The following is a 26,613-nucleotide window of genomic DNA, read 5'->3' as shown; positions in this document are numbered from 1 at the left end:
TAGCTATGACAAAGCACACCAGCCATTTGTGTGAGAACACAATGTGTTTTTATCACCTGTGCTGGAAAATATATACATTTCTGACTGTCAGCATGGTGATGTTAAAGCTGAAATTTTCAAAGGAGGGGGAAATTATACCTCTTGTGCTAAGGAAATAGCACTAGTACAATATTTTAGTAACAACTAACAACACCCTGTTGTGAAATACAGTTCCTTCCATTTGCATTCACATTGTATTAATATTTATAATGTCTGTGTATTATTATATTGCATTATCGTGTGTAATATACACTGACTGGAGTTACAGCAGATACAGTAAACGTCATTGCATCACAGTGTCATTGTTGTGGGCTTGAATGTGGCCCCTGTTTTCTCAGGCATATTCTTGCTTGGAATGTGACTTTAGGGTCCCTCCTGAGGTAAAACAACAACATGTCCAGGTGAATGTACTACTCCCCACACATTTCGTGTATAATATTCAGAGACAGAAGATACTGAAGGCCCACATTTATGCATCTGAATTGAAAAAAAATAATTCTGGGGGAGAATTATAGAACAAGTAATCAGACTTTTTATTATTGAAATGGACAATTATTGTTGAATACTCCAAGCACCATTCACGTGTAGACTATGTAAGATATAAACTACCCCCCCCCCCCCCCCCCCACCACCAAAAAAGAAAAAAGGAGGACTGCAATCATGACCAACAACAATAAATTCAGTGAACTAAAGATCACTAGATGAATTGTGTATGAGTGCAGCGAGTGTGTGTTTAACAGAGAGAGAGCGAGAGAGACGGAGAGGGAGCCTGCCAGTATGAACTGCTATAGTACTCCCGAAATGTTGGGGGGAAATCAGTCCACGCTTTAACAATTTAATTTGACGTAGATGATTACTTATGTATCTCGATATATTATTGTCTTGCCCCTGTTTGAATTGTACAATGAGCAGTTTATGCGGACTACCTAATTTCCCTCCTTTAAAGTGGCGGACGACAAGCAGCCAAAGAATGGAGAGCAATTAAAGGATTGATTACAAAATATGGAGAGGATGATAGCTTTTTCTTTACGGCTCCTCGTGTGCGTGGAACTAATGGATAGAGCTGTCGGTAAGTCACACAGTTTTGTAATGGTTTTCGTCAGACGTGAGTCTGTTTCCTTGATGTTCCGTGTCATTTGTAGCGCAGAATAGGTTTCTTGCCAGTTCTTTTTATAGCTGAATAAAGAAACGTTTATTTCCTGAATTAATTTCTCCGGGGCTCCCTGCAGTGTGAACGTGTTTAAACCAATGATGCACGTTATAAAAACATAACAGTGCTTTTGCCTCTGATAACCTGTCATCTCGCGCCTCGTTTGTTAATTGCCGTATACTGTGCATATACGAAATGTATCCCAGTGAACTTTTATCCTTGTTTTTTTTTTTATCAGACTGCCAGATTGACGGGTTACAATATGTATGTTCTGCTGTCAGGATGATAAAATTATAAATGTAACGATGTGGTATGGACTCGTCCTCTATCGGAGATCCTGCAACTAGTGCATGGGGGAGCGCGATTCGCCCCCCTGCTATTTAAAAATGTCATTTCTGCATGTAATTGCGAGCTGGTGTTGCAGCATATCGGAAGTGCACAGCGTGTTGTGGTCAGTTGATCCGAAGCCGTTCCTGGTTACACTGCGGTAAAGGGCTGAAAACACGCTGTTGCTGTCACTCTCCCACCAGCCATTCCGCTTTATATGAAAAGTAATAAATAATTGTCGTCTAATTTTATTATTGTCCTTTATTATAAAATAATCTTTCATTTTATACTGTCTGTTTTGTTGAATGAGTAATCAAAGTGACTCAGATATGGTTGGTGAATAACTGTAATTATCGCATCTGAAATGACACCGTAAAGGGCAGGAACATTTAAAACATCTTTTATAGTGCCTTTCATTCTTTTTCTGAGCCACGATTGCAGATATGGAAATAAGCTTGCAGCTTTTGGATAAGAAAAGTATTTCCTCTCCCACCTCTCTTCCTCTTTGAAGTTTGGTATGCACTGAGGACCAAGTAGACATGTCGAGTGCTCCGGCAGTGAGTAGCAGCAGACTTTAAAGCTGCTTCTGCAGTTGTCATCCTCTCTGGACGCCGCAAGTTTGCCTTACTCCGCTGATGTGTACAGATCCCGGGCAGCTGCCATTTGTCCATTAATCAGTTGAATGGAAGATGCTGTTAGACCCCAAACAACCAGCCTCCCCCCACCCCCCCACTCTCCTCCCACGCATATATCTGGATTATCTGCTGTACTTTAAAAAGCGCCGCTTTTCAGTATAATGTGAGTCTCAAAATAACAGCGGCCGATTGTTGACTGAGGAGCGCAGCAGCTAGAAATGATTCGCTGTAAGAGGCCATTTTATTCTGAAAACGCTTCTCCTTTCCCATTTCCAGAAGCTTCTTTCTACGTATGCTGTGCAACTCTTCAAGAATGTTTTATCCCAGTAACAATTTGATGAGCAGCCATTCTGTGTTAAGCTCAGCAATGTCCTTCTATCTGGCAGAACATTAATGGTGAACACAGCCTCCTCCTTTTTTTTTTTTTTTACTGAATAACAAAAATAGGTGGTGAATCTGTGAATATATTATTTGCGATTAGCATACATCCGGCAAGGGCAGCTCCTGGACTGTGTGAGGAATTCGCATGTTCCCCATGTTTTTTGCAGATTTCACTGCTGTATTCCTGGGATGAACTCCATTGCCCAGTCAATGGGTACAAGGTTATAGAGAGATGAATTGACAGATATATATAGTTATATATCTGTACTTATAGAGTTTTAATGTACTATAAGCCTGTAGGGTGCAAGTGGCCCATAACCGTCATTGATTTCATTCACCCTTAACAAACAAGAGTAGGTTGTCAGTAGCTGCTCCAGCACATTTGTATGTATAACTTCTCCAGACTGTGCCTTTGGCTAAATCTCCATGCAGGTTTATGACCCTTTATATGGTGATAACCCTTTAAATGGTGATCTGGAGCCTTGCCAGAGACACATATGATGTTGGGTAACATAGAACGTGAGCAGGATACGAGTCCATCATGGTACTACTCATTTTTGGAACCTTTTACCTAATGCTGCTAATACAATTTATCAGAATATTTTCCTTACCTTCAAAAAAATACATGGTAAACAATGTTCTTAGCCTTTTCTTAAAATAACATTTGATTAACATTTTTCTCCTTGTTCTATTAAAAAAAATAGACTTCTAGGATCTGTGAAAATGAGAAAGTATCACTTGTAGCCTAATTTATAAGCGGAGCAAGTTCTAAACCTTGAAGGAATTCAGTAACTTATTGTTACAGCAAAATAATTGATCTTAACGGCTTGGGAGCCTTAGACAATGCACGGGGTAATCTTCGGGGTTAATCAGGCAGCTGTGAAATGGTGTTGTAAGACGACTACACGTAGGAAACGTCAGCGCATGAAGAGCCTGAAGTGTTATTAAGTGTGCATGGCTTTCCTTATTATATGACTCCAGCGTTAGTATACGCAGCTTAGCATTCACGACTTCAGGAACAGGCTTTCATGGCTGCCAGTCACTGTTGACAGTGTTGTCAGGTAAGGATAAGATGAGGGTTTCTCCTCTTTGACACTTAATGTCAAATTGTCAAGGACAAAATGAAACCGCTGCCTTGAGTCGAGCTATAAGACGATTTGTGGCAGTTTGCATCAGTGATGACCCAACAGCACAAATAAGTACCAACTCCCAATAATTTAAGGGTAGTATGAAGATTTTTAAATGGACTTATCATGGATTTATGAAAGGGCCATTGAGAGAAACTTCAAGTGAAGATAGCTAACATATCCTGGAAGTGCAGAACAGATGGTAGAGACAGTCAGGGTAGGATAAGTGTGGTATATAACATCGTTTTTATGACTGTAGTCGACACAAGTCGTCCTGGGGTTCAGGGACGTGGATCTCTAGCTGTCTGAGTCGATCAGGGATGCATGATTGATTCCCAGCCACAAGTGACTCCTTGGTGTCGTGACTCAGGTACCTAAGACTGACAGTCATTAGTCCCCTCTGTCTTCCGCTGCTTTTTCCCGCATTATGTAGGTGAATCGCTCTATTCTTGCCCCTGGATTCAGCATAAGGCTTCTTTTGGCTCGCCGGAGGTTTGCAGAGGAGCTGGTTCAGATCTGCTCCTGTGGTTACTCCTGGATTAGAGTCTGCGGTGTTATCCGTCCATGAGCTGACATCTAGAATGTATGAGCCTCCTACCATCCTGAAGCAATTCCCGATAGACCAGAGTACCTTTTAAAGTGACTTCCTCTATTTGCCAGAAAAACAAAGCAAGTTCTGCGCTAAGAATCATGGGGTGAAGCAGATACACAGATATCAGATGTTTCAGCCACAACTGGGGGGGAGAAGTTTCCTCCAAGACTGAAAGACTGTCAAGCCAGCTGTCACAGCCAATGCTATAAGAAACAGGGCCTATTATTTAGTGTAAACTCTAAAGCACCATTCATGCATTTTACAATGGAAATGTTGGTGATTCCCATCCTCTCCCTTACGGCATGGTGGTCTACAGCAGTGGCTGCCAACCTCTCAGTGCACATGGACTAGTTATGTTGAATAAAAACATCACGGACTAGTAAATGTAGGACTAAAACGGAGCGAGGTGTTTGGCTGCCAGCAGATCGATCTGCGATGTCATATCCATTTTTTCAGATTTGAACATAAATGAAAATATACAGTTTATTTTTGAAAATTAACCAAGCCCTCCACCAAACCATCAGCGTTCCGCCACGGCTTGGTGGAATACTGGCCGCAGACCGCACCGGCTGGGAAACCATGATCTAGATCAGACAGACCACGTCTTTCCCTAAGGACCGGGTTGGGAAGCCTAACCCAGAAAGGATAAGACATAAGACAAGGCACAGTGGATAAGCCACTAGCCAACCACCTGCTGTTGCCCTTTGAAATCGTCCTTTCAATCATCCATCCACCCGTTTTCCACCACTGCCCATCCAGTGCAGAGTCTCGGTGAATCTGGAGCCTATTCCCAGTAGAGTCCGGCTGCGAAGCAGGGGGCACAGACCTTCGACAGGACACTGATCCATCACTTTAATATTTCCTATTTAATAGAAACATTATATCACCACAGACAAACAGTTCCTTCAAGGTGATTTTACAACCACTAATGCCATTAAATAGTAATGCAAACACCTGCATGTAATTCAGTTACATGCTGTATTTAGCCTTTTCTCATGGTATTTCAATCCGACATTTTTCATAAAAAAACACTATGGCATTGCTGTTTTTGGGTTTCGCGCATCACGGGGGGTCAGACTCCCTCTGCATTCCGCACCTCTGCTGCTATCTGCTTATCCCTGTCTCCGTGTATTTAGATTACATGCTTTCTTTTCACCTGCTGGGTAACTGCAAATAATCCGTTTATTCCAAAATCTCCAGCTGAATTAACTCCACAGGTTACGTTCTGTATGGAGGACAACTTGACAGGGGTTACCAAATTAATAAATCGTTCCTACTGTTTAAAAATCTCCATATCGACGTGTTGCAGAATTCTTTCTGCGGTGTCCCCTGGGCCACTTCAGCTTACTTTAATTGCACCGTAAAGGGGAAGCCTTTGAACACTGCATTCCAAGCATATTTGGAGTTACAATATAATTAGTAAAAACTGGAGATACAATATAACGAGTAAAAACTTCTCCCTGCCAGTAGTAAGCATCAGACTTAATTAATGAAAGTCAATGAGTATGGATCTGTGTCCTTACCTGTAATCTTTGCATTGGAGTTCCCTATGACAGATATGTGGCCAATCAAACTCCCAGCAAACAAGCTGCAATGAATTTGAACAGCTCTTGTTAGATGAGACAAATCTTTAATAAATGCATACATAATGTTCAATTTGTTTGAACTAAACTAATGACAAAAAATCTCCAGAATATAAGACTGCCATAGGCATAACTCTATGTTATGGAAAAGATGAAACAATATGTAAATGACAGCTGTGCTTTTACATTCTGGAGCAGCCTCCATTACCGTAATATCGCATGATTGTGCCGTCAAAGAAGAGCGCACCTCTTGGGGTCTTTTCTATACCATATTCCATCTCTTCCCGTTACTTCTTTTACGTCTCTCCCATGTCGTTTTGCTCCTTCATCGAAATGCAGCACAAACGGACTGATTCCTTAGAAGAAAAAAAAAAACAGTCATGCTATACCTGAAGTGAGAGAGACTTGCTCACAGACATGGCATTATAGAGAATCAGAAATTCAATAAAGACACTGATTACCCTGAAAGACAGAGGTAATGACTCAAATGGAATGAATGGAACCTGAGGGCACACAGAATAGGTCTCGGTTCAAATTTCCTCATTATACCATCTAATAACTACAGTACTATCAACATCCACTACATCCTCCCTCTCTTAACCTACACACATGCAGATTTGTCCTCTTATGCTGTGGAAATGTGACAGAAGGGTCTTTCTGCTTAAAGATTACTGCTTTGCCGTGTGCGGAATGCAGGGGGGTCGGTCTGAAGCTTCAGAGTAAACAAATGCAGAAGTTTGTCCTTCAATTCTTGTCAATTCCGCTACAGTCTTTGGTTCATGTCCGTAAGACTCGCTCCGGGCTGGACAGCAGGGTGTACCACGTGTCACGGGGATGAGGGGACAAAGCAGGGGTGTTTAACAACATGGTGGGGAGGGATAGCAACAAGAGAAGGGGTAGGGGGCTGGGTGACAGAAAGGGCTACAGTGCGGTTTGTGGGTGTGGTCCGGGGACTGGACAAGCATCCTGGAGGCCGAGAGGAAAAACAGACGTTGATTTTATGTGATCTGTGACAAGGCTCGGGGGGGACTGAATGAATGTCCTTGTCACCTGACTTTGTAAGAGTGACTAACACTGAGTAGGTGACTAGCATCAGAAATGATGACAGGAAGCGAAAGGGACACAGACGGAGTTACAACCTGGACCGGTGTTTTTCTTTTTATTCTCTTAAATGGCTTTATTTCTTCCAGCCGTGGATTCTCAAGGCTAATTTTCATACGATAACGAGGTGAGCTGATCCCGGACAGAAGTGGACTGGTGAAAAACTCACTGGGGTCATTCGGTTCAAAATAGCAGCAAACAATGAAGAATTTGCCACCTGTCCTCTAAAAGTACAGTCATACGTAGCAAGGCGTCACACCCTGAAATAGAACAGGAAACAAAGCTTATAAACAAAGTTTGTTTTATTATAATAATCGTGAATGTGTTATACTGCCTCTCCCAAGGTTACAAGGCAAAAATAACGTAAGGTGAAAATGAATTTGAATACAGTAGATCTACAGTAGACGTCATAGCCTGGCCTAGCCTACCTTAAAACATGCTTAGAATACTTACATTAGCCTACAGTTGGGCAAAATCATTAACAGAAAGTCTATTTTATAATAAAGTGTTGAATATCCCCTGTAATTTATTGAATAATGTACTGAAAGTGAAAAACACAAAATCAAAATTTCGTAACATGGACCAGCGTAACCCAGGAAGTGTCTGTATACAGAAATCAATATCAAGAATATCTATGGCGAGATGCTACTGTCATATTCAGCGTGTTCGCATAAATACACGTATAAAGTAAAGCTGAAGAAACTCGCGCTGCCAAGTGACAGAATGTGTTTTTCATCGATGGCGTTGATGTAATGCAAACGTGACCTTGGAATTTACCTGCAGTGTAGAAAATGCCTGCAGCCGCCGCTTCACCCTACGCAGTGAATCCAGTGCTGGGAGCTTCCTGTGCTCCCCAGCTGGGAACAGGCCAGCTTTCATTCCTCTGCCATGCAGCGCCGCTGAGATTATGAGTGAAAATCTCTAGGGGCATCCGTCTCTGTGGAGGCTTGTCATGCCTGGAGCTCGTCTTTGGGAAGCCGGGGAATAAAGATGAGAAGCAAAGAGAGAGCAAAGAGCCATTGGAACCTTTAAGGGCCCCCGCCGTGTTGTTTATGCCGCTCATCAGCCCAGAGAGCGACTGCTGGGAAGTTCGGCTGTGGCGTTTTCTAGCCGCTTTGCTGTCTCCAAATGCCAAGGCCTCGGATGCACGTCCCGCTGACCTCCGCGGCTGGCAGGGCTAGCTGATCAACGTAGCTCGCTCCCATTTCACAGCTTAGCCGCGTGAACCCGAGGCTTCAAAGGGATCTGCTATGTGTAACGTTGGCCACACTGTAGCCATGAACAGCATATCGCTTGTGTGATGTGTATAATTCTTGCGCCGTTTCCAGGGGCTTCATATTTAGGTGGTTGCGGTGGTTTATGTAGAACTGATAACTCGTTGAGTCTGTGATGGAAGCTCTCTCGTGTTGGACTTCCTCAGTACCACTGTAGATTTCGCGAAGCACGGATGGAGAATTGAGTAGGTCAGCATGGCAAGTGTAGGCCAGTGGGTTAGGCTGCTGAAATCCGGCAATTTCCCCAATATTGGCCTTGTCTCGGTGGGGGGGCTCGCATGCTTCCATTTGGCTGCAGCTATCATCTTGATTGACTAGCCATACTGTATATTTCACTAGTTAGATTAAGCATCCCGCTCAAGGGAAATTCAGCGGAGGCTCTTATGGGAACGAGACCCAGCAGACTCCGGGATATAAGTCCCTGTGTTTAACCGCCATGCTGCCTGCTGAGGACCCGATCGCTCCCTTTAACACGGGTCATTTCCTTATCATCACCCACACTCCATGACCTTATTTATTTCTCACTGGCTCTCACACGCTCGCCATGTTGTCTGATGAATTTCAGACCCTTTCGCTGTCCTTGTTTTATCCACGGGTCTTATCAGAGTTCTGGAGGCCTGAGCTACGAGATTAGGACAAAAAAATCACAACAACAAAATTCACATAACTGAATATATTCAGAGTCCTGTGGTTTCGTGTAAGGCATCAATGCTTTTGGCAGCACTAAATCTCTTTTATCTTGAGCAAATATGACTGGTCTTTAGAGCCACTCAGGTCAGCAAAAGATATAAGAGATAAAGCTCCTAGATTTTCTATATCCAAATGGGTGGAATGTTCTGCTTTTGATTGTTGTTTTGTTTTATCATTCTTTTGTTTTGCTCTTACTGTTAAACCTGGGTTTACAGCAAAGCCTGAAAGCTGTGAATCTTGCAAAAAGCCTGTGAAATCAGAGCATATGGTGGAAGAGTTAGTGCACCACCTGCGTAAAATGAAAAAGAGACACTGCAGGTGGAGCTAATGAAAAGTTTTAACAAGCTTTAATCGCATTTGCAGCGTTTATGAGTGTCTGTAATTTCTGTCATGTGAGAAAACCATCGATGTCACTCCCTGGATCATGTTACAGTGGATTATTTATTTGGCCCGTAAATGAACAGCAGTTTGTGAGATGGATGCAGAAACTAAGAGGCTGATTTTATACTTGAGGGTTTCTGTGGTGCCCCCCCCCCCCCATTCTCCAGCCATAGTGGCCTTGATTACAAGACACAATAACAGTACAAACATCAGTGTAATGATGCCAAACCACTCCATCTTGGATGGCGCACACAAGTCCCCTGCCAGGTTGCTAAGAAACACTCCAGACATCCCAAAATAAAGCTTGGAAATAGCTGACAGATGACACCAAAATATACTATGGTGTTTTCACTTAGCAGCACGAAAGGCACAGAGTGACGACTCATGTGGGACATCTTGTTGCCCTAAAGTCATTTCTGTTTCATCAACTAAATGGAAATTGCACTTCCTGTTGACTGGGGCCATTGCATAACCAATACCAAATTACAGGCCCTCTTTATACAAGTATCAGAAGTACAAATCAGACCTCATTTTGTTACATTGGTATTTAAACTGACTGTATTAGTGCCTCTCAAACTGAATTCACTCCTGGTTTTTTGGCTGATGTTACACGTTTCATTAAAAGGGTGAAATTCTTAAAACTATAGTAAAATATATTGTTATTAAATCTCCCAAAGATCCCAGACTCCACAACTGGCTGATAGAAAGAGACATTATGTTGTCCAGGTCCATTCTGTGCTTTTTAACCTTTGTTAGCTGTGTGAATTTATGGATAAGCCGGTTAATATTATCTTCCTGTTAGCATAGAAGACCATGCTACACGATGGAAGAGCATTCTCCGTGTTTTATGCAGAAGATCCTGGGCATTAGCTAACGTCACTGCACTGAATGAATGCTCAGCTCACACCCCAGCGGCACGGCTGGGTGCGGTTGGTCCTGCGCCCACCCCAATGGATCTCAGCCCCCCCCAGAGCCCCACCCATTCAGCGTTCACAGTGAGCGATAAAGTTACAATAAAATGATTGTGTCTGACAGGTACGTGCGTGTGTGTTTGGATCAGTTGGAGGAAATGTACTGTAAAGAGGCAAATAGATTTTTCTTTTTCTCTTTTCATTTGCTCTTAGTAAAGCCACGGGTCGTTTAAAAACTGATAAAAAAAATATGTAGTTGTTCTGGGACTGAATAATTTCTTAAATTATGTTTCTCAGGTATATCTTATAAATATATCCATTAATGTATTTGATTTTCCATTCACATTGGAAAACAATTCAATATTTTTTGTTAGTTGGGTTACAACATCATCCATTATGTACCTAAGACTGAATTTACATTTTCCATTTTTCCACTCAACTTAAACAACTTAAAGTATTGTCTGCTAAGCAAATTTCTTGCTTTAAACGTTTGCCTTAAGTTGTTATAAGTTTTGCACTGATTTAAGAGTTTTAATAAAATAGGCAACAATCTGCAATAAATACGATGGCTATAGTGTTTATGTTAGCTAATAAACATGAAACTGAGAAACTGTCAGACAAGACGCATGGTTTTAACCACTAACAGGACTGTTCTTTGTTGTGAATGCATAAAGGCAAGATCCCGATTCATTAAAAATATTTCACAGACATTTAATTCAGAAGAGAAGTCATTGGACTTTAACAAGAATGAGATTTTTTAATAGCCTGAGGATGTTTTGTGTTTTGGTATTCATAATATACCTTGTTTATTTATTTTTTTTCTTTTTAGTTGAGAGTAAATTAAAACTAATTTAAAGGATTTATGGACATGTGTCGGATACACAGATGAGTTGATAATGACTCGGGTAAATTAGCATGAGACTGCAGCCTGTTAACGAGCCGCAAGACAGAAACGTTAACTGTGGGACTTTAAATTCAGAGCTACAAGTCTGAAATTTGTTTTGTATCGTGATGATGGGACTTAGTTGCAAAACAGCCTGATTACTGCATGTGATTTGTAAGTATTATGATGTACAGGGGTCCTACTGTCTATGCTGCCATTAGTAATTGTTCAAATTAATACGCAATTACTTTAAATTAGAGCAGGCATGTTAGCAATGGAAGTTTCTAAAATCAAGTGAAAAGTGTTATTATTGCTGAGCGCTAAGACCTTGGAACTCAGAAAAAAGACGGCAGCTGTAAAAGACTTGCAGAAATAAATCGTACTTAACAGTGTGAGTCATATTATTTCCTTAGACTTCATGCAAGCTGTCAGGGATGGAGCCGATTGGCTGTTCTCCCTGGGGGAGGGTTTCACTGGCAAATACAGCAGCGCGAACTAACCCGACACTCCTCAAGGAGACAGATGAAATGAGTTCTCCATCGCCCTCCAGGATCAGGGAAAAGTCTCACCTGGGTGCATCTGCTCGATCCTGCGCCTCATCACTGTGCCGTCCTCTCCCAGTACCACCAACACAGTATTCAAAATTTGAATTTCAAACCTCTAATGCACCCATTTTCATGACTTGAATGCGCCAAATTTTAATACCAAGAAACTTTCTTTCTTTAAAGACAATAAGCATAATTGCTTTAACAGACAAGAGTAGTTGGTTACACAGAGGTTGGGGATAATACTGCCTTTGTGGGGAGAAGAATGTGCATGTAAAATGAGTAAAATGAACAGCATTGCAAACCTGCTGTACTCTTCTCCGTCTAAAATGTCTCTCGACAATGTAGTCAAGTAACTATAGCTTTGGGGTACAGAATGAAAAATAACAGCTCCTTCAGTTAATGGCACCCTAATCATTGGCAGATTTGCAGCTTAATCATGCCTTTTTTGTCATAAAGTAAATCTACATTCCAAATGCATCATGGGATTAATGAATACTGAAGACAAAATGGCTTTTGAAACATTTTTTTTCTTGGAAGATCTTACAGCAACGTGGTCTGTGGGGACGTCGGCCCGCCTTGGTTCACAGGGGATTTGTTAAGATTACAGAACAATGACAGTGTAATACAGGGGCTCAGTGGCTGGCTCTGCAGCCTCCCATCTCTAGGGTCATGTTGTCAGTTCCTGCTTTTAGCTCCGTGTGTTTGTGTGCTCTGAGTTTGTCTAGGTACCTCCAGCTTCTTCACTGTCTTGCCAAAGTTCAAGCATGTGCACACAAGCTGGATTGGAACTTGCAAATTGCCTTCTGTGTGTGTGTGTGCCAGTGAAGGCCTGCCGTGTGTGTGTGCCAGTGAAGGCCTGCCGTGTGTGTGTGTGCCAGTGAAGGTCTGCCGTGTGTGTGTGCCAGTGAAGGCCTGCCGTGTGTGTGTGTGCCAGTGAAGGCCTGCCGTGTGTGTGTGCCAGTGAAGGCCTGCCGTGTGTGTGTGTGCCAGTGAAGACCTGCCATCCCGCTCAGTCTTCCAAGATTATAGAAGGTGGATGGTTAAATGCATAGATTATAGCTCAAGTTATGTAAATGTTATCATTTATCGTGGTGTATTTCTTTGCGTGACACTGGGTATTTTAACCAGCTCTGACCCCTAGTGTGAGGCCTGATATGTTTCAAATGTGTTGATTAAATTTGTAGTGATTAGATTTAATTGACTAGAGCAATATAAGTACATCAAAATTCTAATAAGCAATATAATAATACATTTGAATTTTTCAAACTCCTCCTTGGATTGCCACCTTATCGTGGTGGAGGGGTTTGCGTGCCTCCGTGAACCTGGGGGCTAGGTTGTCGGGGGCAATAGCCCCTGGTAGGGTCTCCCAAGGCAAAAAGGTCCCAGGGGAGGGGCCAGACAAAGAGCAATCCAAAAGAACCCTATGAAAAAGTTATACATCAAAGTCCCGTTTCCCTCGCCCGGACTAGGGTCACCGGGGCCCCACCCTGGAGCCAGGCCTGAGGGAGGGGCCCGTTGGCGAGCGCCTGGTGGCCGGGCCTTGGCCCGTGGGGCCCGGCCGGGCACAGCCCGAAAGAGGCACGCGGGACTGTCCCCAGGTGGGCCCACCACCCGCAAGGGGAATGTCAGGGGTTCGGTGCATTGTGGATTGGGTGGCGGCCAAGGGAGGCCCTGGCGGTCCGATCCCCGGCTGACAAAACTGGCTTTCGGGACATGGAATGTCACCTCTCTGGTGGGGAAGGAGCCTGAGCTTGTGCGTGAGGTTGAGAGGTATCGACTAGATATAGTCGGGCTCACCTCCACACATAGCTTGGGTTCTGGAACCAATCTCCTGGAGAGGGGCTGGACGCTCTTTTACTCTGGAGTTGCGGCGGGTGAGCGACGCCGGGCTGGGGTAGGGCTATTGGTGGCCCCACAGCTCGGTGCATTAACATCGGAGTTTACCCCAGTGAACGAGAGGGCTGTTTCCCTGCGCCTTCGGGTCGGGGATAGGTCTCTGACTGTCATCTGCGCTTATGCGCCGAATGTCAGTTCGGAGTACCCGGCCTTCTTGGATTCCCTTAGCGGTATGCTATTTGGTGTGCCGCGGGGGGATCCCATCGTTTTGCTGGGGGACTTCAACGCTCACGTGGGCAATGACAGTGTGACCTGGAAGGGGGTGATTGGGAGGAACGGCCTCCCTGATCTGAATCCGAGTGGTGTTCAGTTATTGGACTTCTGTGCAATGCATGGTTTGTCCATAACGAACACCATGTTCGAGCATAAGGGTGTCCATAAGTGGACATGGTACGAACATGCCCGGGGCTACAGGTCGATGATCGATTTTATAATCGTATCAACTGATCTGCGGCCCTCTGTCTTGGACACTCGGGTAAAGAGAGGGGCAGAGCTGTCAACTGATCACCACCTGGTGATGAGTTGGCTCAGGTGGCGGGGGAGGAAGCCGGTCAGACCTGGTAGGCCCAAGCGTATAGTGAGGGTCTGCTGGGAACATCTGGCAGAGGCTCCTGTTCGCTGGAGCTTTAACTCGTGCCTCCGGCAGAATTCCGACTGCATGCCGGGGGAGGTAGGGGACATTGAGTCCGAATGGACACTGTTCCGGACCTCCATTGTGGAAGCGGCCGTACGGAGCTGTGGCTGCAGGGTGGTCGGTGCCTGTCGTGGCGGTAACCCCCGTACCCGATGGTGGACACCAGAGGTGAGGGGGGCCGTGAAGCTGAAGAAGGAGGCTTACCGGGAATTATTAGCCCGGGGGTCTCCGGAGGCAGCTGACGGGTACCGGCGGGCCAGGCGGAACGCGGCTCGGGCGGTCACAGATGCAAAAACCCGGGCGTAGGAGGAGTTCGGTGAAGCCATGGAAAGTGACTTTCGGTCGGCCTCAAAAAGGTTCTGGCAAACCATACGGAGTATCAGGAGGGGGAAGCAGCTCCTGGTTCCTACTATTTATAGTGGGGGGGGGGGGCTGTTGACCTCATCTGGGGACATCATCCGGAGGTGGAAGGAATACTTTGAGGACCTCCTCAACCCTGCCTCCGATACATCTACTCATACTGCCTTTGAGACATCTGAGGGTGTAGAGCCTGAGGGTGCTGGGGGGGGCTTGCCCATCACTGAGGCTGAGGTGGCCACGGTGGTTAAACAACTCCGTGGTGGCCGGGCCCCGGGGGTGGACGAGATCCGCCCGGAGTACCTGAAGGCTCTAGATGTTGTGGGGCTGTCGTGGCTGACACGCCTTCTCAACAGTGCGTGGAGGTCAGGGACAGTGCCGCTGGATTGGCAGACCGGGGTGGTGGTCCCCTTATTTAAGAAAGGGGACCGGAGGGTGTGTTCCAACTACAGGGGGATCACACTTCTCAGCCTCCCTGGGAAGGTCTATTCCAGGGTACTGGAGAGGAGGGTGAGATCGATAGTCGAATCTCGGATTCAGGAGGAACAATGTGGTTTTCGTCCTGGTCGTGGAACACTGGACCAGCTTTATACCCTTGCAGGGGTACTGGAGGGGGCCTGGGAGTTTGCCTATCCAGTCTACATGTGTTTTGTGGATTTGGAAAAGGCTTACGACCGGGTTCCCCGAGGTGCTCTGTGGGGGGTGCTTCGGGAGTATGGGGTCCGGGGTCCACTGTTGTGGGCGATCCGGTCCCTGTACGAACGGAGCAGAAGCTTGGTCCGCATTGCCGGCAATAAGTCGGACGTGTTCCAGGTGCGTGTTGGGCTCCGCCAGGGCTGCCCTTTGTCATCGGTCCTGTTTATCATATTTATGGACAGGATTTCTAGGCGCAGCCAAGGCGTCGAGGGTGTCCAGTTTGGTGACCTCAGGATTGCCTCGCTGCTTTTTGCAGACGATGTTGTCCTGTTGGCTTCATCTGCTGGGGATCTCCAGCAGGCACTGGGGCGGTTCGCAGCCGAGTGCGAAGCGGCAGGGATGAGGATTAGCACCTCCAAGTCCGAGACCATGGTTCTCAGCCGGAAACGGGTGGTTTGCCCTCTTCGGGTTGGGGAAGACGTACTGCCTCAAGTGGAGGAGTTTAAGTATCTCGGGGTCTTGTTCACGAGTGAGGGTAGGCGGGATCGGGAGTTGGATAGACGGATCGGAGCGGCGTCTGCAGTTCTGCAGGCGCTTAACCGATCCGTCGTGGCTAAGAAAGAACTGAGCCAAAAAGCCAAACTCTCGATCTATTGGTCCATCTTTGTCCCTACCCTCACCTATGGTCATGAGCTATGGGTAATGACCGAAAGAACGAGATCGCGAATACAAGCGGCCGAAATGAGGTTTCTCCGCAGGGTGTCTGGGCTCTCCCTTAGGGATAGGGTGAGAAGTTCGGATATCCGGGAGGGCCTCGGAGTAGAACCGCTGCTTCTTCACGTCGAAAGGAGCCAGTTGAGGTGGTTTGGACATCTGGTGCGGATGCCTCCTGGGCGGCTACCCGGAGAGGTTTTCCGTGCCTGTCCTACAGGGAGGAGGCCCCGAGGCAGGCCCAGGACTCGCTGGAGGGATTATATCTCTCGGCTGGCCTGGGAACGCCTCGGTGTCCCCCCCGAGGAGCTGGTGGGGTTAGCTGGGGAGAGGGAGGCCTGGGTGCCTCTACTGAAGCTGCTACCCCCGCGACCCGAACCCCGGACAAGCGGAAGATGATGGATGGATGGATGGAATTTTTCAAATATGCCATTATACTGTTTGTTCTGGGCAACAGTGTCTTTAAATAAGCGCTGGTCCTCTCCTTCTGCCTTTAGGAGCATCTCTATTACTTTTTAAAAGTTTTATGAACAGCTCAAATAAAAGAATGAACACACACTACTGTAGATACGCATTTCATGTCATAATTTAGGCCTCATTAAACTTGTGTAATGAGTCTTTTGCATTTTGCTGGGTAACTGTTCTTGCTCACAGACTGCTGTGACTTTAGGTTTGCCTGTATGATGGAAGCACACCAGTTAGGGGGGGTTATTATAATTCATGCCACATTAAGGTCTAATATAACAAGTAATGTACATTCAGATGGTGAACTGCGATAGTGCTCATAGACCTCGGTAAGACAGACTGCTGATACAGACCCCACAATCCATTCTCTGATATTCTCCGGTACCCTATTTGCTTATTCTTGTAACGTAAAACAGTCTGTGCTTTCTAATAAAGTATTTTCTCTTACAAATTGTTAAGGAATACAGATTCCAACCATATCTCTGCAGTTCTCGTACAGACTAGCCTCTGTTTAGCAGGGAAGGAATGTCACATTTGGGCATCAGACAAATCAGAAGGGTAATGAAAACTGCCAGTATTCAAAACGATACTGCTTACAAGGAGCAATTTCATTTCAATTTGAATGATGGATACAACAAGGTTTACCTGCACACAGGGGGGTGTCTATAATTATTAAGAAATCGGTCAAATGATACATTTTACGACCATCGTTTTACTTCACATTCTGATTATGTGCGCAATGCTATATGTAGACATCAACAGAATTGATCAGACATTGTGGATTTAATTTACTGCTCGTTTTGCTTTTACATAAAAGCATAAGATTGTGACATACATCCTCCTTGTGAGGAATAATGGAAAGGTAGCATCTACGGAGGATTTTACTGGTTTAATTAAAGTGTGTGTGTGAGTGTGGATTATGTTTATATTACATTGTGAGGACCGAGAGTGTCGCATGCTCATGAGAGAGAGAGAGAGAGAGAGGGAGTGTGTGCACCAGAAGATCAGGGGCCTGTTTCACAAAGCAGGATTTCCTGCTTAGCTGGGTAACTTATCGGATTTAAGATAGTCTAGGCTAAATGTAAGCGGATGAAAATAAAGTTTATTCAGCCCAGACTACCATAAATCTGATAAGATATCCAGCTAAGCAAGAAATCCTGCTTTGTGAAGCAGGTTCGAGGGCTGGTGAAAACAAATAAATACCCAAATTATTTAATCAAATAGTGTATTTACACTAAACTAGTGGTATGAAGTGAGGCAATATTTGGCCGTTTAAGTGCCATCGATGTTTTATATCGCCCGGGTGAGATCAGTTTAGAGGTATTTGAGGCTTTCCTTGGGGTTTCCCTCCCTGGGGTGATTTGCTGCGTGTAATTTACCCCTAACCCGTGCATATGTATCCTGCAGGTGACTGGCGTCGCATTTAGGGTCTCCGAAGTCCCACAGCCTGTATTTCTGGGGTAGGATTCACTCTCAGGGAAGTGCTGGGGCAGTAATGCATGGAGGCATGTAGAGCGCGCATCCAGCTCAGCGTGCACAGCGCTCATGCTGCCTAATGTCAATTTTTCTGTAATGTAAATCTTAAAAAAGCAACAGTGAGAACGATTTTTACGAATTTTTCAGCAACCAGCCACCCCACACCCAATTATTACCATTCCCTGCGCAGTGAAATCGACAGGGGAAGTCCGACGCTACTAGGAAGGGCATTTTCTGTGGAGATTTTAAATGGGACTCAGTGGCGTTAAACGAATAAAATATTTTCTGATATTTATTCCGCAGATATACGCGCCAGGGTGAATTAGAAACTCAAGGCAATTTATGTGTAAAACTAACGCTACGTGTCGGAACACATTCCCAGAGTGACAGTGCCCAGAGCTTCTCCTCCGCGTGTCCGGACTTGTCCCTGCAGCAGTGATATTTACAGGTGCAGCCTTAATGAACGAAGTACAGCATGTCTGTATGGCCAGGGGCCGGGGGGGGAGGGGGGTCACCCCTGCAAAGGGATTGCAGTCTGGGGGGGGGAATACTGTCCAAAGGGGAGTGCGCAAATGTGTTTGAACAGGGACATAGAGACCCTGGCAGATTCAGGGGGCCAGCATTTTATAATTGCCCCCAAAATCAGGGTTGTCAACTTTGCTTAGCTGGCTGGTGTGTGATTTTCAATTCAAGACAAGTCTGCACACACATGTACATGCATTTCCATGTATCTAACAGATGTATTAGCTTGCAAATAGTCTACAGGGTTTGCAAACGACCCATTACTTCTGATGTAGCTAATTTTAGGTTTATGATGGAATAATACAGATGTGCCGTCAGATTTCTTGTGCGAGCGTGACTCTGAAAGCGTGAGCGTCACGCCGGATATGTGCGAGTTGGCAACACTGCAAAATCTACCGTCAAGGTTCACCGCCTCAACTGGGCAAAATTCACTAGGGGGGGGGACCTTGTCAGGGGGCCTATAATTTCTAGCTACATCCCTGGGTGGGAAATCTTAAAAGTGCCAGGGACCCTGTGCCCGATCAGTACCATCTAAGTTGTGTTAGGTCCGACTGGAAAATAACCCGAATTCACTTAACAGAAAGCTTTAAAAAGCCACAATAATTGTTCTATATTTTGAAAAGTCAGAAATCTCTTTAGTCTTACCATTATTTCTGAGTTGGAAGAAATGTGTCTTTATATTTCATAGCATTAATATTAAAGGAACAGGTTTCTGAGTTGTGGGCTGATTCTGGCACGAAGGCAGAAGTTAAAATAATTTCTTTTGCTTTATTGACAGCTGGTCATTATGTCTGATAGATAGATTTGAATGTCATCTGCAAATTAATAAAAACAAATTGTATGTCTTTGTATGCTAAGTATTCCCATACAGAGGGAGAATGATACCGGAATTGATGTTTGTGAAACTCCATGTTTCACCAGAAATGATGACTACATGGTACTTACTACATTTCTGAGCATAATGAAAACAATTATCCAAATAAAACAAATATTCTGGTAAAGACAAGATGAAACTTGCTGAAAGATTTACTCCAGTTAAAAGCAGCCAATGCAGACCCACCTCTCAGGAGGATATTAACTTTGTGTATACTTAATGTTGTGTCAAACATATAAGTTCTACACTGATGTACATTCAAACGGATGTACTGTCAGACATAAGTCCTATATAATGTACAATGCATATTAAATGAATGTTTTGTCAGTATTCATTTTTATGCATGATTCTTTGAATGAATCATGGACAGTGGTTCTCGAATGAGAATTTTGAAAAGGAAATGTTCTTTTTCAGTTGATGCACCCACTTTGTTTTCTGAGAATATAACGTAGTTGAATTAATGTCATTTAATTTTCAGGTGTCTAATTAAACCACTTGGTGCAGTGGTTAACAGCGTTGTCTCACGCCTCTGGGACCTGGGTTTGGGTCTCTGCCAGGGTTCCATGTGTGTGGAGTTTGCATGTTCTCCCTGTGTCATTGTGAGCTTTCCTCTGGGAACTCTGGTTCCCCCCCACAGTCCAAAAACATGCTGAGGCTAACTGGAATTACCAAGTTGTCCATAGGTGTGTGAGGGTGCCCTGTGATGGGTTGGTGCCCTGTGATGGGTTGGTGCCCCATCCTGGGTTTTCCTCTGGCTTGTGCCCTTAGGCTCTGGATCCTCGCAAGCCAGAACAGGACAAGCGGTTACAGAAAATGCATGGATGAATGTGGAGAGATCAACTATGTTGTTCAATAGAATAACATAAAGGCAATATAACATTTTACTAAGAAACAACAAGCAATAAACACGTACTTCCTACTAGAGTTATATATTATCATGTACAGTAAAATGTAATTAAAATAAGATTTATAATTGAAATAAGAAAAGTGCTTGATACCCTTACAGTACGTGAACCATGCTGTTTGTTTTCATATGGGGAGTCCAGTGTCGGCCTGCTTTACACCATTCCACCCGACGCTTGGTGATTCACACCTTGCGCCTGGTGATGTGAAGCTTGCATTCAGCTGCTCGCCATGGAAGCCCATTCCATGAAGCTCCCAGTGCACAGTTTTTGCACTGGAGTTAATGGCTGAGGAAGTTTGGAACTCTGCGGTTACTGAGTCAACAGAGTGTTGGCGACTTTTACACACCATGTGCCTCAGAACTTGGCGACCCGCTCTGTTACATGGTCTGACACTTCATAGCTGAGTTTCTGTTGTTTCTACCTTGCAACAATACCACTTACAGTTGATGTGGGATATCTAGCAGGGAAGAAGATTCACAAACTGCCCTATTGCAAAGGTGACATCCTATGACAGTTCCACACTTGAATTCACAGAGCTCCTCAAAACGAGATGTTGAGATGTGTCAATACTTTTGTCCATATAGTGTACATAAAGCCAACAGCTGAAGATACACTGCATGACTGGAATAAGTACTACCTTCATTTTAGGGCCCTGAAACAAGAAATTCCCCCAGGAAAAAAAAGAATCCTTGCCAAGTTGAGTGACCTAGGTGAACATCAAAATAAGTTAAAACATTTTCTTACTTGCTGCTTGACACCTCCATGGTTTCTGGTTCAAAGCAGGCCGCATTCAAAGCAGGCCGCATTCAAAGCAGGCCGCATTCAAAGCAGGCCACATTCAAAGCAGGCCGCATCCTGGCTTGTGTAAAGCTGAGGTGTTCGTCCCATGTGTTCCTCTGGCACTTCATCTCATCTACAATGAAGGAAGAGATACAGTGTGGCTCACTGGCTTGCGCCCCTGTGCCTGTCAGTGGACGGTTGCCACCTCCATCTTTGTTGGGCCCTTGAGCGAGGTCCTTCGTCCCCTGCAGTGCGCCAGGGTGTCTGTGTCTCAAAGGAGAGCAAGACGGGATATGTGGAAACTAGCATTTCAATGTACCTGTCCAGGTGACAAGTATCATTTCACTATTAGTTGTACAAATACCAGTGTCCAAGTATATGAAGTAAGTGGCCATCTTTTTCAGGTATTGATAGAATAGCCAGTTACACATGGCCATGTGTAAAGGACAGTATAAAAGTTTAGATGTCCTTCATGTAGCTCCATCCAGCTCATGCCCTGCTTTCTACTTAACACTTTCTGGTTAAATAAGCTGAAGGATTTCTTCAAGCACGCCACCTGTCTGTAGAAGCCTACCATTACATATGTACGTTCTTCTTAATTCTCAAAATTGTCACACTGACACATTTAAGTGTTTCATTGTGGTGTTGATTCAGACATGTAAACAGCGCACGCTCTGTCTGCTCGAGCAGCATTCTCTTCTGGTGCAGGACATGTACTCACTTCTTTTCGAAATGATGAAATAAATCTTTGAAAATGGGACTTAAAAGCCCTTGAGCGACGCATTCATGCAGCGGGTTTCCAGCATAAGTAGGAGGCCAGCAGAGTTTTAATCCGCCTCACAGCACTGAAAAGTTTGCATGAGTGGTTCATTTTTATCCAGATCTCTGACTCCTTGTTCTAAAGTAAACAGCTATCAAGGTTCACCTTGCTGTGTGTATTACATCATCTAGTACCTGATTGCTGTCTGTCCTTAGCAGAAAATTACTAGGGAATTTAGTCAATTGCCGCACAGCATCCCAGCACACGTAGCTAAGGAGACTACCAAAAAGATTCTCTTCCAACAGTCTTTAATCATTCATGGAATTTCAAACAGTGAGTGAAAACTGAAACGGGGAAAGAGTGATTGAGAGATTTTCAGGGTGCGTTTCTGTGACAGGCAGGCCTGCTGGGTAACAGTGGCCACATCACGTGTGATACCAGCTACATACCCTGCCCTGTTTGCAGTGTGGAAGCACAAGCTGCACAGTGTTTAGATTCTCTCAGGTCACAGGCTGTAACCAGTTCTCACTGAATCCGTATCCCCTCAATAATGTAAGTGGAAAGTTGCGGGATGTGACCGTCGTGCACAGACGCTTGGAAACTGCAAGACACAGCGTATCGTAAGTCAAATAATGAAGTGCCGCTGTTTCAACGTGGAACTCTATTTCCACTTGGTGGGTCACTTGATACCTAATGAAGCTCTCGATGGAGTTTCACTTACACAAAAATGTTCTGAGGGCAGAAGGGAAAATGATTGGTTGAGAGAGATAGCCAATCAGATTTTACAGGAGGCGGTACCAAAACATCTGATTGGTTGGTCCTGCATCCACTATAGTTGCTTGGACCCACCTTTTCTACAACCTGCTTGCTTATCTCTCTCAACCACTCATTCTTCATTCTACCCTCACAATGTATTTGTGTAAATAATACTCCCATGAGCCAAGGAAGCCCATTCGTGCTCTATGCTCGTTACCCCCCCCCCCTCGCCCCCCGCCCCCCCACGTTCTTCTGCTTCGCTCCATGTGGGTATTTTTTTGCCCTTCTCCCACTGTGAGGCATTAGTTTCAGTGGAGCTGTTTGCCTGGACTCGGATTTCACCGGCCACAGGTGTGTCAATTAGTAGCAAATGATTCCCATCCAGAAGTGCATAACCCTTGTGCAGTTTCCTGTTGTTGAGGAAATTGTGGAATAGAAAAGGGTCTGGTGCTCGCCGGTGCTCTCCTGAACGTACGCTCATTATAATTACATTCTTTGTGCTCCGTGAGTCTAATGGGCTGCCAACGGTACCATGCAGTTAGAAGGGCCACAGTGATCAGCAATTATGTAGGCTAATGACATTGACTGATCTAAATCTAAATCCTTCCCTCTGTATGCTTCTTAAGAAAAAAAGTGAGATATTTTTAACCTAGACGTCTTTAGTGTGCGGTTTAGGAGGCTACATTAACACTGCTAGTGGGTGCAGGCTTCATTTTAATTCAGAGAAATATAGAGACGGCTCAGACACTCCCATTGTCATCCAAGTGTGAGAACGTTATTTTTGTATATTGCCCACAGTCAAGTTTGTTGTTGTATACTGAGCACTATAAACTTATTGCTTTAGCCGTTTAGAAGGCTAATTTCAGCTTGCTGTGTACATTATTATGCAAATAACGGGGATGTATATGAATTCTATCTGTGCAGTTGATGACTATACCTTTGCTTTTTTATATCCCATCATGAGACACCCATATAAACAGCGGAGAGTGGAGCTTAGGCTCAGTGCAGGGTCAGTCAGCCATTTCTTCTACAGCCCTGGAGATTTTCTTTGGCATTTTCTAGGGCCCAACTCTAATGCACCTGCTCCGTCAGCCATGGGACTTGAACCAGCAACCGTCCAGATGCACTCCCAACCCCCCCCAACTGCATGTAAGTGTTGTTACTGCGGTTGCAGCCTGATGCTGATGACAGTGACTGTCCCCTGAACAGGCCAGTCCACATCAACTTCATCGAGTCATATGACCAGGTGTCAGTTGATTGGCGACACAATCAAAGCGGGGAGAGAGCAGCCTTTACTCTGGTAAAGAATCTCCTTAAATATAGGAATATTTTTTACAAGCCAGCTTAGGATTTAAGACTGTGTAACCAGCTCTGTGGTGTGGTGGTGCAGTGGTTAGCACTGTTACTGCACAGCTCTGGGACCAGGGTTTGAGTCTCTACTGTGTCGTCGTGGGGTTTCCTCTGGGTACTCTGGTTCCCCCCCACAGCCCAAAAACATGCTGAGGTTCATTGGAATGGTGTGTGTGCCCTGTGATGGCTTGGTGTCCCATCCTGGGTTGATCCCTGCCTGTAGCCTCAGGATAAACTCTGATCCCCCATGACCCTGAATAGGGCTAAGTGGGTACAGAAAATGGATGGATAAGTAGCTCTGCCTTCATTCATGCAAACCACCATCAGTTACCAGCAGGTATTCAGTTTGTGACTCTCTAATGTATTCCATGTACTTAGAAGATGGCCAGTTCTTTTTGTCTGTTCAAAACTTCCAGCTCAGTAAGAAACTGAGAGCAACAGCAAAGTGTCAAGCAATTTGGTCTCCTCAAAGCAGCAGAGTCACACTGCTGGAACAATCAATACTGCTGATTGAGTGCATTGGACAAGATTGAATGTTAGGTTTGCCGGCCGAATTTAAAACTTCACATATCTGATAGGTGCTATAAAAAGCTCCTTGTCATCAAATAATAAAAAAAGCAGATTTTCAGGTAAACATAATAAGTGATGCAGCTGGCAGTGAGGAGCCTTTGCTCTCTGCACAGCCCCACCCAACTTTTGCCTGTTGTCAGATGTGACAAATGTATAAGCGTCTTCCTGCAGACCTCTGTAACACCCTCTGGCTGGATTAATATTTCTCTCTTATGAAAGGTGAATTTGTGATTACATATTGCTTTCACGTGGAGGGGAAATGCTTTTTTTCCCCATTGTTGTCATACATTACTACCTGAATATTGGGAAGATACTGGAAATTAAATTCAAATGGAAAATACGTATGTGCAAAGTAAAAAAAAAAAAAAAGAGAGATGGAGTAGATCTCTCTGGTGTGTATTAAATTGAGCTTTGAAGTATGTTTGCGTTACTACATGCTGGACTGGGATTTTTGGAGAGACAATATTTGTCATGAAATTCCTTTGTCATTTTAAGGGATTATGTTTGTTTGCATTGGGAGGGGGGGGGGGTCTTTGGTCTGGTGTCTGCTGGATTATGTGAGGACTACCTATCTCAAGACTGGCACAGACAAAACTCAGGCACAGGGAGACGCACTGGAAGTGCGGAAGTGAAGGAACTGACCTGAAGCAGTCTGCCTTGGATGAATAAATGGCCCAGCTGTTGTACCCTAGAGAAAGGTATAAAAACCACATTTCTCCAGGAAATCTTTACTGCATGAGTCATCAAAGTGCAAAATGTCAGCCCCCCTGCCTAAGAATGCTTGTTGAGTCAGTAAAGGCTAGCAAAATAATCCAGCTATCTTTTATACAGGACCCTTGCAATCTGTTATTTTAAGATTCAGTGTCAGATTATCAATGAAGAATCAATATCTGTGCCTCATTCTACACGCCTCCAGGGAGCTCGATGGAAGGAGGATTACAGTGTAAAATGTCATATTTTTGTTATCATTCCTTCCCACTATCAGCTTTGCAGACTTATATAGTTACACTTGATGCTTTATGCAGAAAATAAAACAGCGTGGGTTGATCTGTAGAAGCGAGGGGCTTTATATGCACGTTTAAATGACACCATTTGGCTAGTCTTGCAACTCTTTAAATGTAAAATCTGTTTAAATTTAGATAAGGCCCGCCACAATATGTAGTGTGACTCTGATTATCTTTGCGGTCTATGTTCTTCACTTCCATCTATGTTGATGAAACTTTGACAGTGTTTATGGGTAAGTTACAGTGTACCTGTGCTGAAACTAGCCTTGTCAGTTAAACTGAGCCTCATTAATCAAGATATCGACTCCTGATGTCTCCAGGAAAATTGCAGCAGCGCTTAAACTTGACCTGAGCCTCTTTTCGTTTGACTTGCAGAAATATTAAAGTGAACAAAGTACAGTGATCTGCTGTTTAGTGTCTGAGAGCAATGAGAATGTTACCATTTTGAGGAGTTTGTCGTTACCTCTGAATGACCTGAAAGCTGGATCATAATTATCTGGAGCCCCGCTGTTGCTACCTTGAGCAAAGGTACTTGACCTCAGTTACTTCAGCTGAATTTAATGAGTGGCACATTTAGTTATATAATGGGTAAAAAAAAGTGTTTTTGGTAAAAGTATCAGTTTATCAACAAAACAGTAACAAATGGGTCATCTCTAATTTCCTTCATCCTATCTTTTTATATCCCCACCTTGAAATTTTAGGTTTTATTTATCATTAGCTGAAGCTGTGCGGGTTGTGATTCACTGCAGGTCCCGAAATGTCCAGTGACTGGCTGAACCGGACTTCTAATGTGTGATTTCTTTGCGCCCGGTCTCCTGGCAAGAAATATGATTGGCTTGCCGAACAAGTCAGACCAATCAAACTGTTCTCTTATGTCCAGTTGTGAAATAATTGCTGTAGCTGAATATCACTCATGCAGTGCAGCAGCTTCAGTGGAACATTCCTCAGTATGAGTGTGGTACAGAACATGCCTTCTAACAAAAGCCCCGTAATGCAGGGTTATTTCAATGCTCATGTTATACAAATCATACATTTTCATAGAAAAATCTTTTCTTTGTAATGTCTGTGATTATACAGCTCCTTCAACCAATATGACACCTACAGTATATTTTAAATAACTATCTTGCATGATATGTTATCTTATCATATTGTAATGTACTGGGCATGGAGAATGTATTATATAGCTGGACGTGTTTAAATTCATCTTCAGTTATTGGAGTACGGGAGAAAGCACTGAATTACAACCAATTGTGTTTGTAAAAATGCAAAATGGCGGTTATGCTCTTTTGTAATAT

General features: G+C 44.3%; 1 protein-coding gene across 2 annotated transcripts in view; it reads left to right on the top strand.

Moving 5' to 3' along the window:
- Nucleotides 1-767: 767 nt before the first annotated feature.
- igsf21b (immunoglobin superfamily, member 21b) overlaps nucleotides 768-26,613 on the top strand; it is a 49,227-nt gene continuing 23,381 nt past the window's right edge. For both annotated transcript variants that reach the window (XM_072713434.1, XM_072713433.1), the window contains exon 1: nucleotides 768-1,108. In XM_072713434.1, the coding sequence (XP_072569535.1) occupies nucleotides 1,042-1,108 (67 nt within the window). In that variant the 5' untranslated portion in view covers nucleotides 768-1,041. The remainder of the gene's footprint in view (nucleotides 1,109-26,613) is intronic.

Source organism: Paramormyrops kingsleyae, chromosome 6 (genome assembly GCF_048594095.1).
Source record: "Paramormyrops kingsleyae isolate MSU_618 chromosome 6, PKINGS_0.4, whole genome shotgun sequence".
Taxonomy (NCBI): Eukaryota; Metazoa; Chordata; class Actinopteri; order Osteoglossiformes; family Mormyridae; genus Paramormyrops; species Paramormyrops kingsleyae.
The sequence above is the reverse complement of the archived record's forward strand: the minus strand, read 5'-3'. Positions and strand labels throughout refer to the sequence as shown.